The 19914-nt window shown below is 34.2% G+C and overlaps 1 protein-coding gene across 1 annotated transcript in view; it reads right to left on the bottom strand.

Moving 5' to 3' along the window:
- Positions 1 to 19914, bottom strand: part of LOC122809452 (nicotinamide N-methyltransferase-like) — a 130608-nt gene that overhangs the window by 52191 nt on the left and 58503 nt on the right. Inside the window, exon 2 of the mRNA XM_044080972.1 lies at positions 19155 to 19362. Within this exon, the coding sequence (XP_043936907.1) occupies positions 19155 to 19362 (208 nt within the window). The remainder of the gene's footprint in view (positions 1 to 19154; positions 19363 to 19914) is intronic.

Below are 19914 nucleotides of genomic sequence, written 5' to 3'. Positions count from 1 at the left end.
ACTGACAAGCCTCTCGGATGAGGTAAAGTCACTCACCCTCACATCTTGGGTTCTATTTGAGAACCAATTCACTATCCAATGAGTTACCGAGGGATTGGCATTTCGCAGGGATAGTTTAACTGTTGTGGGATAGTGTCAAACACCTTTATGATGTCTAGATATGTAATGTGCACTGTTTTGCCCTCATCCATTGCTTCAACCAAGTTATGAAGGCAGGATCTTCTCTTGAAAGATCTGAAATGGGTTGACTCGAGTCTATAGGTTGTCTATATCATTATTTATTAATTCCATAATGATCCTTTCCATAACCTTACAGATGAGATAATTATCTTATTCCACTGAAGTCCCAAATCTGTGCAGGTAAATAACTGCTACTGTCCGGCATTCATCCAGCATGAAGTTGTTTTTCTTTTAGGCTGATACAGACCAACTCCTGTAGGGACTCAGACAACTCATGTTTCAGGCTGACCAGTAGGCAGTCAAGTATGCTATCTTATTCCATAGACATGGTGGTCTTGGCCATATACAGCCTCTGAGAACTTGTTTTTGTGAGGTTTGAGGGGTGCAGGTTTGGGTATGTGATCTGAGAATATTGGGGGGTTAGATCAGAGCTAAAATTGTTCTGTAGTAGATTAGCTGTGTTGTCTGGATCCAAATATGTGACATCACTTACTATTAGCTCTGTACAGTGCTGGGCAATCTTTCTGATATTTCTAACATAGGAAAGAATGCTTTATAATTATCTTTCACTTAGGTGGCTATTTTTACCTCATATCTGGCTTTATTTGGTTTGATCAGGGTCTGTAGTTCCTTGTTTAGTTTACAAAGACTGTTTTTGGCATCTAGAGAGTTGGATTTATTTTTGCATGTAATTAATTTCTTCACTCATTATACTACCTATTTATATTTGGTTTCTACCAGAGGGGTTTATTTTGTATTTGGCATTTGGTTATTTCTGTGATGGTCAGATATATCTATACAGCTGCTAACATACATGAAGAATTTGGCAGTGAAGAAGCAGTTGTGTGTGTGTGTGTGTGTGTGTGTGTGTGTGTGTGTGTGTGTGTGTGTGTGTGTGTGTGTGGTGGGGGGGGTTTAAATTAGCCAGGTCATCATTCAGTTTTTGTAACTTAATTTAACAACTTAATTTGGCAAGACAGACCAGACAAAAAGGGCGGTGGTGTGGCAATATTGTTTAAAATAGCCTATTAATATCTAAAGTAGAACTTAAAGTCCCAGCTATTAAAAATGCAGAATTCCTACTTATCAAACTACAAATAAATAACAAAAATATATGCAGCTAATAAGTGGTTACATCCCACCAGGGAGTAATACCCAATCTGTAGAATATTTCCTTCACTGGCTAACTGAAAACTCAACCCACGGAACCATTGTTCTCGGTGACATTAACATGGATTGGCTCAACTGCTCCTCTCCTAATCCGGTAACTTTATCAACCTGTTTGGATACAGCCAAATTATTCAGCAGCCTTCCAGGATTGATAGAAACAGTAATAGAGTCTTTTAGATTGGATACTACTTAATAACCCCCCACCCTCCTACTATGCTGGTATACTACCAGACTCTCTCAGTGACCACCAGCCCACTTTTCTTCTCAAATATAAATCACACCACAACTCCAATCCCATATTCCAAACTATTAGGTACAACAAAAACTTTAATCTCCTTAGATTCAAGCAAGAACTTAAACAACTTAACTGGTCTACCCTCTATCAATTACCTCTAGATGCAGCAGTTAATCATTTTAACACTAATTTCTTGACAATCCTAAACACACATGCCCCAGTTAGAATAACCAAAGTAAAACCCAAAACAAAACAGCACCATGTCTAACCAAAGATACAAAGATAAACATTTCACAAAGGAATAAAGCATGGAGAATTTGCAGGACAACTAAAAACCCAATAGCTCAACAAAAATACCAGTAACTACGCAACAGCACAAAAACGGCAGTACTAAAAGATGAGGAGGACTATTTCCTCAACCTACAAAACACTCATGAGAACAATCCCTGGAAATTTTGGGCTGGTATAAAAAAGATACTGCATCCTAGCAAAGCAAGCACCACTTCTCCAAATATCAATACCCCTGTCACAAATGTTACAGAATCTTTCAATAAATTCTTTACCGAATCAATTGAAGGAATGGTCCCCCAACAAGATAATACCCCAACTAATAAAATTCAAAACATTAGCCCACCAAATACTACATTCCATCTCAACCCAAACCCCCAACAACTATATTAAAAAACTTCCCACTAAATTAAAACCCACTACTCTAGCCACTGACTCTCTACCTACTGAATACTTACAAACAGCAGCAGAAGAAATAGCTATACCTGTTTCCATCCTCATTAATCAGTCTGTTGCCAAAGCCATCATTCCTTCAATCTGGAAAACAGCCTACATTATTCCCCTACATAAAGGTAGTAATTCTACAGAAATATCTAACTATCGTCCCATTGCCATACTCTCCCCTTAGCAAAAATCCTAGAAAGATGTATCCACCATCAACTTATGGGATATTTATTAAAACACCAACTTCTTTCCCACACCCAGCATGGTTTCCGTCCTGCCCACAATACCAGTACTGTCTTATTAACTTTTACTAACATGGTGAACCACAACAGAAATACTGTCAAACTGACATCTGGAGTATTTCTGAATTTGTCAAAGGCCTTTGATATGATCAACCATGAAAAGATCATACATTTCCTCAGTAATCACGGCTGTGATTTGAAGACTATTACCTGGTTCCAAAATTACCTTATGGGTAGGAAACAGGCAGTACATTGGGATAACAAACTATCATCATTGCTACCTGTCCCCCTTGGTGTTGCACAAGGGTCCATATTGGGTCACCTATTGTTTTCCATATTTACCAACACCCGCCACACCTCCACCAATGATGCTTCAATAATTCAATATGCAGATGACTCCATACTACTCTGTACAGCATACTCTATAAATCAACTGCTTTCAGTCACTCAAAAAGCTTTTTATTCTGTGGAATCCTGGCTTGTCAACCATAAATTACTCCTCAATCCTAAGAGAACAAAACTACTAGTATTCACTTCATCCCATACTGCCATTTTAGCAAATTCCTTTAGGATAGTCTCCAGGAACGGGACCATTATTACTCCTGTCTCAAATACAAAACTATTGGGAGTTACCATTGACAATAATTTGAAATTTGATATCCATATTAACCAAACCATTAAAAACACTCACAAAAACCTAGGCAGCCTTTATAGGCATAAACCCTTCCTTACCCCCTCAGCTAGACTTGCAATAGTACTTGCCCACCTTCTCTCCACACTTGCATACGCCTCTCCTATTCTAACCAACATCTCCAAAACTGAGTTACACAAGCTGTCTACATGTTACCATCAAATAGCAAAATTTGCAACAGGGTCTATACACAATACCCATCACTCCAAAAACCTCAAATGTCTAGGATGGTTAGAATTCTCCCACCTCCTGACCTATAATCAACTAATACTTACCCATAAACTCTTTCATAGCCCAGACAAAATACCAGCACTCACAAACCTGCTCCAACCTCACTGCAATTCAAGAAATCTCCACTCTAGTGTTAAATTCCAAGTCAAAGTCACCAAATCTAATAACTTAGCAGGTGACTCACTCTATTCCAACTGTATTGCTAGGATTTGGAACTCTTTTCCTTCCAGCATTATGTTGGAAAACTCTCTATCCTCCTTCAAGAAAATTATAAAAGGCCACTTCAATGTAAACTGGTTATGTCCCTGTTCTGCACCTGGGTGAACAATATCCTCCTCATTTCACCCTTTCTTCTTTCCCAATAAGCTTCATATCTAACCTCTATTTGGAAAGGCCCACTCTATTAAGATATAGCTGTTTCTATACAATGTACAGTTCTTACCTCCACCCATTTCTTCTCCAAATCTCATCTGCTATCAACGTTTAGACTGTATACAAAGTTTATATGTATTAATGTCCTATAGTTCTTGTTGAATATAATTTTGTAAATTCTTAGTTGTTCTTAGGCCTCATACTATTGACTGTATAGCAAGTATCTTTGCACTTCTAATTATTATGTTTAAACTGTTTTCATATTGTATGTTGGAGCTTTTCTCCCCGGGCTTTCGCTGAAAGCAGACATGTGTCCATTTGGACTTTCCCAGTCAACAAATGTAAAATAAATAAAATAAATTGTAGGTTATCCTTTACATATAACCAAAAAATCAGCAAACCTTGAATCCTGGTATCCACACGAAAACGTATTTTATTATAAAACTGGACCAAAACAAGAATAAAATTTCATCCTTGAATACAGGCACTAAGCGCTTTCACCCTTTTGTCCTAGGGCATCATCAGAGTACAAAAAATGAGCAGATCATCAACCCTTAAATACTGAAAACTTAATTACTTAATTGATTAATTATCTAATTAAAACTTTTTTCTCCACAATAAGTGAACACAGAGAGGGAAAAAAACAGCCTGAACTTAAAGCAATATATCCTAGTACAAAACTCCCTTAATAATATACATGTGAATAATACCACAATTAATGAGAGTTAAAAACTTATAAATACAATTCAAAATAAAAAATAAAAAATAAAAATCAAAATATGAATAAGAATGAAGTTGTGAAAAATTGTGAAAATTAAGATAGCAGGTGAATTTCATTGTACCTATAAAACAACCACTGTTCCATAGAACAAAATGTATTAGTGTCAAGCCTTATAAATGTATGTAAATATTAAAATATTAAAATATACAATCAGTTATAACTAGACTAAAACTGTTGATTAAATATTGTAAAATGAATGTCATGAATTTGAATTAAATATAAGTATATATATATATATATATATATATATATATATATATATAATCATGAAGGGATTCACATCTAGATTAGGGGAGGTCATCGTGCCTTTTTACTCATCCCTCATCAGGCCCATAATTGAGTACAATGCCGCTTTTGGGATGTACCTTACCAAACACCTGCAGCAACTGGAAAGACCCCAAAAGTACCTCACCAAGAGGATCAAAGGGCTCAAACAGATGCCATATGCTGCCCGGTTAAAGAAACTCCAGCTCTACTCAGTGGCATACCGCCTGCTCAGAGGTGACCTGTGCCTGACGTATAAGGCCATGTCCAACCCGGAATTAAGGGACATGCTGCACCTCAAAAATCCAAATCCCATCGAGCTACACGCTCGAGACTTGAACCTCAGCACTGAAATAAATAGGACATGCTGGAGGGACAGATTCATAACCCAGAGGCTCCCTTCACTCTGGAATAAAATCCCAGTCCAGGTTAGGCAGAGTCCCTCATTGACTCTCTTCAAGAGGAATCTTGATGAGTGGATGGGAGATCGTAGGTTTACCCCGGGTATCACTTCTGTGTCACTGTTAGACAGAGGCACAGTATACTAACCTCGAAAAAGGGCATAGCAAAATTAATTTAAAATGGGTGGCGAAAGCCTAACATACTCTGGCTAGGCTTATAAATGCCCTAGGGCAGATAGCCTAGTATGAACCTATGAACCTATGAACCTATATAATAAATATTTTAAACATATATGTAAATATAATAAATATAAATATGTAGTGAATAAATAGACATAAATATTAATAGTTTAATGTATAAAATATATTAAATATATTAAATATATATTAAATATATTAAAATTAAATACAAATAATTAAATAACCTTAAAATTTATAGTATATGTGAAAATATTGTTAAAACTATGATGTATAAAATTTGTACAAATGTTATTGCATGTATTAAGAATATGTTCTAACAATTATAACTGCAAAAACTATATTGGCAAAAAAATGAAGGTTGTATTTTATATTTTGTGTTCTTAACCCTAAATAAATTGTGATTTGAGCTTGAGAATACTGGCGATCATTAATGCCAGGCCATTTACTGGCATTTAACCTGAGTTGCCAAAGACATTCTTTTGCTTCTAATAAGGTTTTAGTATCACCACCTTTGTGTGTGTTGTTGTGAGGTATTCTATCAATCACAAAAAATAAAAATTTTTTGAAATTAGCACAACTAGTACTGTGATTGTATAAAGCACTAGTCCGTCTTTGAGTCCTGATATCACTCAAATGTTCAATAATTCTTATTTTCAATTTCCTATTCGTTTTGCCTATATAGTATGCTTGACATGCTGTACATGAAGCTGCATATACTACCATGACCGTGTTGTAATCACAAACTCCAGGACATCTAATGGTCTTCTCATAATTGTAGATTGAAAGGTAGGGTCCATTATTAATAAATCTACATATACGACAAGCACCACATCTATTCATCTTAGATTTCCTTACCAAATCATTGTTAACACATTTTTCAAACATGTTTTTTAAATTCCTATCTCTGCTGTAAGTGACTTTAGGTTTATTTCCTAAAATATTCACTAATTCTGTATCAGGTTCTATAACTGTGCCCCAAAAATCAAATCACACTTTTACAATTTGTTGAGATTTTTCATTAAAAGGAATAACAAAAGTGTCATGTCCAACTGTTCTTGAGTTTGATATATCTTTTGGTGTTAGACCATGACATATAATGGGTTTGTAAAGTGTCATTCTATTATTTGAAACACCTCGACTAATTTCATATACAAACTCTGCAGGATAGGCTCTAGCTAGAAACATGTTTTGTAATTTGTCAAGCTCATGTTTAAAAGCTTCATCATTACTCACAATTCTGGACAGTCTCACCATCTGTCCTTTAACTAGGTTTCTCTTCTGATGGATAGGATGGCAACTGTCAAAGTGTAAAAATGAATTGGAGTAAGTTTTCTCCCTGTGGATGTTCGACTCAATTATCTTGTCGTGAGTAAATAATGTAATGTCTAAAAATTCAATCTTATTAGATGAAATATAGCTTGTAAACTTAAGAAAGCCTGTTGTTTGTTCAATATAATTAATGAATCCCAGGAACAATTACTCACTCTGCATTCAACGCCAAATACTAGCATACAGAGGCCAGTTGCTAGGCAACAATCCATGAGTCCCCAGCGACAGGCGGTGACGTTTGGGGGGTGGAGGTGTGGCTGAACAGCCTTTTAACGTGGAACTCAGAAGCAGCAATGATCGCAATCAGACTGTTCGTCGAGTTAGCATGAACAATAACACCACCATTGATAGGAACATGGACTTGAATTACTTTCTTTCAGCCCCTTCCCTAAACAAAGACAGTCACGCAGCCTCCAGGGATATGGGTACCTTGAATGCCCAACTTAATGAATTTGAAAAGACATTAAAGACCTACAAGTCTTTACAGATGGACAACGCGTTTTTAGAACGCTCTTTAGAATTAAAACAGGTCCCTAAGGGACTACGTATTTTTAAGTTACCTCATGGTTTCACAGAAGGTACATCATTTTTTTCTGAATTGTTGCTTTTATTTGACAAAACAGGATTAGAACTTTTAAAGTTGATTATTCGCAATAATACAGAAAAATTAAATGCATTAAAGGAAAAGTTATGTATTTTAGATAACAGTATTAAAGCAGATCTTTTATTTGAACACAACAAGTTCAGAATAGAAAACATGTTTAAAGACATTGATAGGTACATTCACAAAGGATTAGATATTAAGAACATTAAAATAGAGAGGGATAGTTATGACTACAGAAACAACAAAGTATACGCTCATTTTAAGGAGTTTAAAAATATGCAGCGTAACAGCCAGAACTATGTTAACATGAATACTAACACAGACAGACAACAGTTCATTTCCAGTTTTAATCAAGAAAATATTCATAGAAGTAATGCCAACACTAATGAGGAGTTACAAACAGTTTTTTTAGATCAGCCAACACTGAGAAGATCAGAGAGAATAAAAGGGCGGCAGGGCAGTTACAATCAACATATACAAAGGAACTACAACAATGGAGGCCACAGAACCTCCCAGTGGCAAAGACAATGAATGCTAACATTCACAATCATTATTGTGAAATACAAGTTTGTAACAACACAATCTCCGAAGCTAGATTACAAGAGAATCAGATTCCACCTGTTGTAGTTCCAAAAGTTGATATCCAGCCCCTTGATGAGAACATGAATAAGTTTCGGACTGAATGTTGCATAACAACTTACTCAGGATTTAATTTGTACAATTTTACTGAACACAAATTTGATAAGAATTATTTAGATTTGTTCAGCAAAGGTTACACTTTTGTTCCTATGTTTAAGTTGGACATTGGTAATGTTTTGATTAATCTGAAAACTTATACAAGGCTTTTAAATTTAAAAATATTTTTTCACAATTCTAATGGGTTTTCTCAAGATTCTTAAGCGTCACAGTACTTTTATACCTCCCCAGAATTTCATGATACATGTATTTGAAAAACTTTGTGAAACACAAATTAGAAGAATTATAAGTGACAATACATTTACTAAATACAATTTGACATCTGCAGAAAAATTTTGTCTTAAATAGCTGACGAGTTCTGACAAATTTAGGATCATGAAACCAGACAAAGGTGGTGGGGTAGTTATTATGCTAAGTGAAGACTATGTCAATAGGATGCTTACACTGTTAGAAGACAGTGAGACCTATGAAAAGGTCAGTAGGCATGAGGTTAACAAAGCCTACACTAAAATAGATTGGTTGATGTATGAATATCTTATGGATGGTAGAATTGATTCACATACTTACAATTATATTTCTGTGGAATTCCCAATTATACCATCTATTTTTGGGATTCCCAAAATTCATAAACACACAGACAACCCTCCATTTAGACCTATTGTTTCAGCCATAGGTTCCAAGACTGAAGTATTAGCGGCATACATTGATTTTAAGTGTAAAAATATTTTAAAGAGTTTACCATATATTTTAAGAGATTCATGGCACTGCTTGGATTCACTAAGACAATTTGTAAACAGTTTTGATTTCAAAGTTGATTTCCTTATGATTACTGTGGATGTAATCAATCTATTTACTGTGATTCCCCACCAAGAAGGCCTTGAAATGTTTGAAGCTTGTCTCAACCAACACAATCAACACAAAAGTTCTGAGAAACGGCTGTTAACAGAAATGTTAGAATTAGTGCTAGAAAATAATTTTTTATATTTTAATGATGGTTATTACAGACAAAAAAATGGTGTAGCTATGGGGCAAGATGTGCCCCCATTTATGCTAATTTAGTTCTAGCCTACTGGGAATCAGAACATGTTTTTACTAGTATTTATTGGAATAAGGTTTTACTGTACCTACGTTATTTGGATGATATTTTAATTTTTTGGAGAGGAACTGAAGTTGAGTTTAATGAATTCATTAATTATATTGAACAAACAACAGGCTTTCTTAAGTTTGCAAGCTATATTTCATCTAATAAGATTGAATTTTTAGACATTACATTATTTACTCACGCCAAGATAATTGAGTCGAACATCCACAGGAAGAAAACTTACTCCAATTCATTTTTACACTTTGACAGTTGCCATCCTATCCAACAGAAGAGAAACCTAGTTAAAGGACTGATGGTGAGACTGTCCAGAATTGTGAGTAATGATGAAGCTTTTAAACATGAGCTTGACAAATTACAAAACATGTTTCTAGCTAGAGCCTATCCTGCAGAGTTTGTATATGAAATTAGTCGAGGTGTTTCAAATAATAGAATGACACTTTACAGACCCATTATATGTCATGGTCTAACACCAAAAGATATATCAAACTCAAGAACAGTTGGACATGACACTTTTGTTATTCCTTTTAATGAAAAATCTCAACAAATTGTAAAAGTGTTATTTGATTTTTGGAGCACAGTTATAGAACCTGATATAGAATTAGTGAATATTTTAGGAAATAAACCTAAAGTCACTTACAGCAGAGGTAGGAATTTAAAAAACATGTTTGAAAAATGTGTTAACAATGATTTGGTAAGGAAATCTAAGATGAATAGATGTGGTGCTTGTCGTATATGTAGATTTATTAATAATGGACCCTACCTTTCAATCTACAATTATGAGAAGACCATTAGATGTCCTGGAGTTTGTGATTGCAACACGGTCATGGTAGTATATGCAGCTTCATGTACAGCGTGTCAAGCATACTATATAGGCAAAATGAATAGGAAATTGAAAATAAGAATTATTGAACATTTGAGTGATATCAGGAATCAAAGACAGACTAGTGCTTTATACAATCACAGTACTAGTTGTGTTAATTTCAAAAAAAATTATTTTTTGTGATTGATAGAATACCTCACAACAACACACACAAAGATGGTGATACTAAAACCTTATTAGAAGCAAAAGAATGTCTTTGCAACTCAGGTTAAATGCCAGTAAATGGCCTGGCATTAATGATCAAATATCTATTGCCAGTATTCTCAAGCTCAAATCACAATTTATTTAGGGTTAAGAACACAAAATATAAAATACAACCTTCGTTTTTTTGCCAATATAGTTTTTTCAGTTATAATTGTTAGAACATATTCTTAATACATGCAATAACATTTGTACAAATTTTATACATCACAGTTTTAACAATATTTTCACATATACTATAAATTTTAAGGTTATTTAATTATTTGTATTTAATTTTGATATATTTAATATATATTTAATATATTTTATACATTAAACTATTAATATTTATGTCTATTTATTCACTACATATTTATATTTATTATATTTACATATATGTTTAAAATATTTATTATATATATATATATATGTATATATATATATATATATATATATATATATATATATATATATACTTATATTTAATTCAAATTCATGACATTCATTTTACAATATTTAATCAACAGTTTTAGTCTAGTTATAACTGATTGTATATTTTAATATTTTAATATTTACATACATTTATAAGGCTTGACACTAATACATTTTGTTCTATGGAACAGTGGTTGTTTTATAGGTACAATAAAATTCACCTGCTATCTTAATTTTCACAATTTTTCACAACTTCATTCTTATTCATATTTTTATTTTTATTTTTTATTTTGAATTGTATTTATAAGTTTTTACTCTCATTAATTGTGGTATTATTCACATGTATATTATTAAGGGAGTTTCGTACTAGGATATATTGCTTTAAGTTCAGGCTGTTTTTTTCCCTCTCTGTGTTCACTTATTGTGGAGATAAAAGTTTTAATTAGATAATTAATCAATTAAGTAATTAAGTTTTCAGTATTTAAGGGATGATGAACTGCTCATTTTTTGTACTCTGATGATGCCCTAGGACAAAAGGGTGAAAGCGCTTAGTGCCTGTATTCAAGGATGAAATTTTATTCTTGTTTTGGTCCAGTTTTATAATAAAATATGTTTTCGTGTGGATACCAGGATTCAAGGTTTGCTGATTTTTTGGTTACAAGTGACTGTTCGTGTTTGGAATCATTCTACTGCGGTTTTTCAGTGACCTGTTTGATCCTGGATGTTTTATGCGTGGTGGACCTACAAGAAACGTATATTATTCATTTTGTTGTAATTAGTTGTCGCTCAGCTTGTGTCAGCGTGTCAAGGAATTTTTTCTAAGTTCCTGTTTACCTATTTGTGAAACACGGACATTATTAGACTGGGTATTTATGTGATATGGCCCTTGCAACAAATACATGAATTATATGCAATATTGGTTGTCTTTTCAATAACTGGTTTTCTATAACTGGTTTGCCTTCAACGAACATTCATCATCCCATTACATTTTGGATCGTATTCACTTGGATTTTTGTAGCATAATTGAGTTCACCTGCCACAGTAAACTCACGCTAGCAGAAGGACAGTATTAACTTAGCATTTTCTCATTTGCTAATTTAGCGTTTTCCATTCATTAATTTAGTGTTCTTATTTATTCATCCCCAATTATGCAGCGACTTTTACAAGAACACTTGGATATTACTAACAAATTAATTAAAGCGCTGCATGAACAACAGCTCAATGCAGGGATTGAGGGTGAAATTTTTATCACGGAATCCCAGGAACAATTACTCACCCTGCATTCAACGCCAAATACTAGCATACAGAGGCCAGTTGCTAGGCAACGATCCATGAGTCCCCAGCGACAGGCGGTGACATCAGGGGGTGGAGGTGTGGCTGAACAGCCTTTTAACGTGGAACTCAAAAGCAGCAATGATCGCAATCAGACTGTTCGTCGAGTTAACATGAACAATAACACCACCATTGATAGGAACATGGACTTGAATTACTTTCTTTCAGCCTCTTCCCTAAACAAAGACAGTCACGCAGCCTCCAGGGATATGGGTACCTTGAATGCCCAACTTAATGAATTTGAAAAGACATTAAAGACCTACAAGTCTTTACAGATGGACAACGCGTTTTTAGAATGCTCTTTAGAATTAAAACAGGTCCCTACGGAATTACGTATTTTTAAGTTACCTCACGGTTTCACAGAAGGTACATCAATTTTTTCTGAATTGTTGCTTTTATTTGACAAAACAGGATTAGAACTTTTAAAGTTGATTATTCGCAATAATACAGAAAAATTAAATGCATTAAAGGAAAAGTTATGTATTTTAGATAACAGTATTAAGGCAGATCTTTTATTTGAGCACAACAAGTTCAGAATGGAAAACATTTTTAAAGACATTGATAGGTACATTCACAAAGGATTAGATATTAAGAACATTAAAATAGAGAGGGATAGTTATGACTACAGAAACAACAAAGTATACGCTCATTTTAAGGAGTTTAAAAATATGAAGCATAACAGCCAGAACTATGTTAACACGAATACTAACACAGACAGACAACAGTTCATTACCAGTTTTAATCAAGAAAATATTCATAGAAGTAATGCCAACAGTAATGAGGAGTTACAAACAGTTTTTTTAGATCAGCCAACACTGAGAAGATCAGAGAGAATAAAAGGGCGGCAGGGCAGTTACAATCAACATATACAAAGGAACTACAACAATGGAGGCCACAGAACCTCCCAGTGGCAAAGACAATGAATGCTAACATTCACAATCATTATTGTGAAATACAAGTTTGTAACAACACAATCTCCGAAGCTAGATTACAAGAGAATCAGATTCCACCTGTTGTAGTTCCAAAAGTTGATATCCAGCCCCTTGTTGAGAACATAAATAAGTTTCGGACTGAATGTTGCATAACAACTTACTCAGGATTTAATTTGTACAATTTTACTGAACACAAATTTGATAAGAATTATTTAGATTTGTTCAGCAAAGGTTACACTTTTGTTCCTATGTTTAAGTTGGACATTGGTAATGTTTTGATTAATCTGAAAACTTATACAAGGCTTTTAAATTTGAAAATATTTTTTCACAATTCTAATGGGTTTTCTCAAGATTCTAGAATTTTTACACTTAAGCGTCACAGTACTTTTATACCTCCCCAGAATTTCATGATACATGTATTTGAAAAACTTTGTGAAACACAAATTAGAAGAATTATAAGTGACAATACATTTACTAAATACAATTTGACATCTGCAGAAAAATTTTGTCTTAAAGAGCTGACGAGTTCTGACAAATTTAGGATCGTGAAACCAGACAAAGGTGGTGGGGTAGTTATTATGCTAAGTGAAGACTATGTCAATAGGATGCTTACACTGTTAGAAGACAGTGAGACCTATGAAAAGGTCAGTAGGCATGAGGTTAACAAAGCCTACACTAAAATAGATTGGTTGATGTATGAATATCTTATGGATGGTAGAATTGATTCACATACTTACAATTATATTTCTGTGGAATTCCCAATTATACCATCTATTTTTGGGATTCCCAAAATTCATAAACACACAGACAACCCTCCATTTATACCTATTGTTTCAGCCATAGGTTCCAAGACTGAAGCATTAGCGGCATACATTGATTTTAAGTGTAAAAATATTTTAAAGAGTTTACCATATATTTTAAGAGATTCATGGCACTGCTTGGATTCACTAAGACAATTTGTAAACAGTTTTGATTTCAAAGTTGATTTCCTTATGATTACTGTGGATGTAATCGATCTATTTACTGTGATTCCCCACCAAGAAGGCCTTGAAATGTTTGAAGCTTGTCTCAACCAACACAATCAACACAAAAGTTCTGAGAAACGGCTGTTAACATAAATGTTAGAATTAGTGCTAGAAAATGATTTTTTATATTTTAATGATGGTTATTACAGACAAAAAAATGGTGTAGCTATGGGGCAAGATGTGCCCCCATTTATGCTAATTTAGTTCTAGCCTACTAGGAATCAGAACATGTTTTACTAGTATTTATTGGAATAAGGTTTTACTGTACCTACGTTATTTGGATGATATTTTAATTTTTTGGAGAGGAACTGAAGTTGAGTTTAATGAATTCATTAATTATATTGAACAAACAACAGGCTTTCTTAAGTTTACAAGCTATATTTCATCTAATAAGATTGAATTTTTAGACATTACATTATTTACTCACGACAAGATAATTGAGTCTAACATCCACAGGAAGAAAACTTACTCCAATTCATTTTTACACTTTGACAGTTGCCATCCTATCCATCAGAAGAGAAACCTAGTTAAAGGACAGATGGTGAGATTGTCCAGAATTGTGAGTAATGATGAAGCTTTTAAACATGAGCTTGACAAATTACAAAACATGTTTTTAGCTAGAGCCTATCCTGCAGAGTTTGTACACGACATTGGTCGAGGTGTTTCAACTAACAGAATGACACTCTACAAACCTATTATACGTCATGGTCTAACACCAAAAGATATATCAAACTCAAGGACAGTTGGACATGACACTTTTGTCATTCCTTTCAATGAAAAATCTCAACAAATTGTAAAAGTGTTATTTGATTCTTGGAGCACAGTTATAGAATCTGATACAGAATTAGTGAACATTTTAGGAAATAAACCTAAAGTCACTTACAGCAGAGGTAGGAATTTAAAAAACATGTTTGAAAAATGTGTTAACAATGATTTGATAAGGAAATCTAAGATGAATAGATGTGGTGCTTGTCGTATATGTAGATTTATTAATAATGGACCCTACCTTTCAATCTACAATTATGAGAAGACCATTAGATGTCCTGGAGTTTGTGATTGCAACACGGTCATGGTAGTATATGCAGCTTCATGTACAGCGTGTCAAGCATACTATATAGGCAAAATGAATAGGAAATTGAAAATAAGAATTATTGAACATTTGAGTGATATCAGGAATCAAAGACAGACTAGTGCTTTATACAATCACAGTACTAGTTGTGTTAATTTCAAAAAAATATATTTTTTGTGATTGATAGAATACCTCACAACAACACACACAAAGGTGGTGATACTAAAACCTTATTAGAAGCAAAAGAATGTCTTTGGCAACTCAGGTTAAATGCCAGTAAATGGCCTGGCATTAATGATCAAATATCTATTGCCAGTATTCTCAAGCTCAAATCACAATTTATTTAGGGTTAAGAACACAAAATATAAAATACAACCTTCGTTTTTTGCCAATATAGTTTTTTCAGTTATAATTGTTAGAACATATTCTTAATACATGCAATAACATTTGTACAAATTTTATACATCATAGTTTTAACAATATTTTCACATATACTATAAATTTTAAGGTTATTTAATTGTTATTTGTATTTAATTTTGATATATTTAATATATATTTAATATATTTAATATATTTTATACATTAAACTATTAATATTTATGTCTATTTATTCACTACATATTTATATTTATTATATTTACATATATGTTTAAAATATTTATTATATATATATATATATATATATATATATATATATATATATATATATATATATACTTATATTTAATTCAAATTCATGACATTCATTTTACAATATTTAATCAACAGTTTTAGTCTAGTTATAACTGATTGTATATTTTAATATTTTAATATTTACATACATTTATAAGGCTTGACACTAATACATTTTGTTCTATGGAACAGTGGTTGTTTTATAGGTACAATAAAATTCACCTGCTATCTTAATTTTCACAATTTTTCACAACTTCATTCTTATTCATATTTTGATTTTTATTTTTTATTTTGAATTGTATTTATAAGTTTTTACTCTCATTAATTGTGGTATTATTCGCATGTATATTATTAAGGGAGTTTTGTACTAGGATATATTGTTTTAAGTTCAGGCTGGTTTTTCCCTCTCTGTGTTCACTTATTGTGGAGAAAAAAGTTTTAATTAGATAATTAATCAATTAAGTAATTAAGTTTTCAGTATTTAAGGGATGATGATCTGCTCATTTTTTGTACTCTGATGATGCCCTAGGACAAAAGGGTGAAAGCGCTTAGTGCCTGTATTCAAGGATGAAATTTTATTCTTGTTTTGGTCCAGGTTATCCTTTACATAACCACACTGTAGCAAAAAAAAACAGGTTTATTCGATTCTCTAGCGCCTCAGCTATGAAACAGCCTTCAAGAAGTACAACCATACACATAATACATTCACCTATATATACATCCGACAGTTCTAAATCACACTAATTAAATAATTAAGCAATTATAATTGCATCATTCATCTTAAAAAAAAGGGCATTTTGAATTAAATTCATCACATAACACTTTTCCAACATAGCCGAGGTGCTAGAGAATCGAATAAACCTGTCTTTTTTGGCTACAGTGTGGTTTTCATAGTTGGAACACTTATTTTGTGCTTTGTGTCGTGGTGTATCCTTTGCATTACCTCTGAATAAAAGGTATTTGAAGATGCTTCAGGTTTTATTCTTAATGATGAATGTAATTGACTTGTGCTCTGATATGACCAGTAAGGAGGTTACAATTGCTGGGGAGTAAAGCTGCTTCATATTGGTATAAATCATGTCCATGATTTTATCTCCCCTTGTATCTACTCTGAATGATACCAGAAGCTAAGACAATTGCTGAAATCAATCTTTTGTTTATATTGCACCATCCTTCTTGGTGATGGCAGAATGCTGCTCAAGGCTAGGTTCATAGCAGCCTTTGGCACGTGTTTTTTGAGCTGTCTTCATATACTCCAGGAAGGTATGTTTCAAGTCATGCACACCCATGTGTACTCTGACTGTGTCATATGTGTTCTTGTGGTGCAAGGACATGAGTGCTTGCATGATGTGGTGAAGCATGGAACCTGATAGGCAGTTGACTGTGACCCTCTCTATGCACAGCCTGGTGAGTAGTACATCAGTGTATCTCACTAAGGAGTCACCCTTGACTAAGATATTGGATTGTGTGAAAGTTTAACTTATGGGCTTTTAAACCAACTCAGTGTGACTCTGAGGTGTATGTTTCATGGTCGGTGCTACCTGTGATGCGTGCTTGTAAGTTTGCCGAAAGTACTTGTTTCTTAGGTTACATTTCAGAGGCCGTTGTGGTTTGGGTACATTACTTTTAAGAACGTCAGTATATGTAGGACTATGTGTCTGGTCTAAGTTGTGGGTGCTTTGTTAAGTGTTGTCTCGTGTGGTACTGATGATTTGCTTGTTATCTGTTGAGCCTTTGTGAAAAAGCTTTGCATTCAATAACACTACTGCATCTCTCACACAATGTGCCTGCTGTTTTAAATAGTAGATGGTTGCGAGTAAACATGAGACAACTGATGCATTGTCTCAGGATGCCCATTTCAACGAGGCTGGCTACACAGATGGTTGGAAAGTGCACATCCATCATTCCAGGTAGTAACTATTGTAGACTTAAGGGGCTGTTGTCCCTACAGGTTTAGAATACTTTTACTGGTGATGTTACTTGTCTAAAACAAACAATCTGAAGTCTATACACAGAGCAACACCCAACCTAGTACAAATCAGAGCCTGTGACTAGATCCTCTGAGACTTTATAGACTAGGCAGAGGTCCCCTCTCAAAAGTTTATAGGGCACAGAAATGAGTGAGAGTGCTTTAAGGCACTCCGGGTAGCTCAAAATGAACATGCCCATGATTGTCTTAGCAAAGAAACATTGCAGTCTGTCAAGCTGGGTCATATGCTTACATAAGTATATACCAAAGGGGAAATTATACTCAATAAATGGCCTGATAAGGGAGGAATACTGAGAGATGATGACTTCCTTACATCTAGAAGATCTACTCATGGTATTAATCTGTATAAAAGGATCTCCTAATAACAGTGGTATCATGTTAGTCAAAAGATAGTTCATTATCAATGAAAATGCCCAAGTCCATAATGACTGAGTTGGGAGTGTTACTTATGTGCTTGCCAAAGGACACAATGGTGCATTTCTTGGCATTTAATTTGAGGCCATTGTCTAAACATCACTTGTTAGTGTGCATTAGTTCCCACTAGAGAATCCGGTGGTCAGTTGTGGTGTTTATGACAACTCCCAGTTTGCAATCATTACCCATAGGCCCTTGATACTGGCATTGATGCCTGAGATATAGATACAAATGAGGAGTGGTCCCAGTACAGTACCCTGGGTACACCAACAGGATATTTGGATGAGTGCATACCTGGTTTATCAGTAAACCAGTTTGCTATCCAGTGAGAAACATACAGCTTTACATTTAGTTTGATTAGCTTATCAAGAATGGCAAAATGCGGAATGATATTAAAGGCTTTGGCAAACTCCAGGTACACAATGTGAACTGCTTTCCCTGACTGCAATGCCTCAGTAATTTGTTGCACTTCTGAAATGAATGTGTTCATTCTGTGACTCACTAACAGTTAAAACATGTATGAGGAACTGAATTTGATTTAGTGTACTTCTTAAGAAATTAGAAAAAAATATTCAACCATTTTGCATGGCCTCCTGGGTGTTTTCTTTTCTTTTTTTGGGGGGTGGTATTCCTATTTCCTCCCACTTCCAAAGCAGTCAGTGGACTGGCAACTCTAAATTCTGTCTGTTGGTAGGAGTATAGTGTGTGTCCCTTGCTTAGAAAATAACATGGATAGGGGTGTCTGTTCTTAGATTCACTCTAGAAGTTGGGCAAGACTTGTCAGTCTGGATGGATGGATTGTTTCTAAGCAGCTACCCTCATTTGTATGTGTAATAGAAGAGGTTGTCTTACTATAATCTATAACAAAGTTATCAAATTTTGAAATCCAGGCACGAATGAAAACATGACAGCACAAATCAGGCAAGTTCCTTATTCAATGTATCAGTCTATTAATCAAATATTGTTAGTATAACAAAACTGGAAGATATTAAGATACCTGTTTCCTTCAATTTCACAAATAAATTTTCCAATTGCACTCCAGTCAAAGCAATCTGGGTCATTTCTTATCCATTTTTCAATTTCAAGACGGTTACTGTCAGTATAATCAGTGACGATAATTTCCTCAAACCATTCACAGGCCACCAGAAGCTGGTGAAGGCAAGGGCCTGTTCCAATATCAATCAGTTTCTGACCTTTGACGGAACCTGCAGCAAAATGTTCAAAAACAAGTTGCATATATGTTACAGACGTGAAACTAATGATGAACATGCTCTTTTTAGGATGCTATAAAGAATCAAATATGTCTCATGCAGTCAGATGCTTTCAGAGAGAGACTCCTTCACTACAAAAGCTTATATGATAAGATCCATTTCTTCTCCTTGTAACCGCAAAGCTCAGCGCTAAACTGCAGCAGTATGACTCTTACAGCTCAAGACTATAAAACAGCATGGATAAGTAAATGTTTTTGAGAGGGAACAAGACACAATGCACCCCCATACGGATGTGACTTTGCCTGTCCCACCCCTTACTTTTAATATAATCAATACAAGGTCAGTGCACTGTAATGAAAGAACAAGACATTTTGTATTTTAGCGAATCACTTTTTCACCATGAAGCAGCTATATTGAAGGGAACAAAGTAATATACTTCAAACAAAAACAAATTGTTGTTATACAGAGTGACTAAGCAAGCAAGCATGTAAGCAATGACTCCCTAAAACCACAAAGCTCAAGAAATCTGAGCAGCGTAAGAACATC

This window comes from Protopterus annectens, chromosome 8.part0, assembly GCF_019279795.1.
Source record: "Protopterus annectens isolate FY-2018-M chromosome 8.part0, PAN1.0, whole genome shotgun sequence".
Classification (NCBI taxonomy): domain Eukaryota; kingdom Metazoa; phylum Chordata; order Ceratodontiformes; family Protopteridae; genus Protopterus; species Protopterus annectens.
The sequence above is the reverse complement of the archived record's forward strand: the minus strand, read 5'-3'. Positions and strand labels throughout refer to the sequence as shown.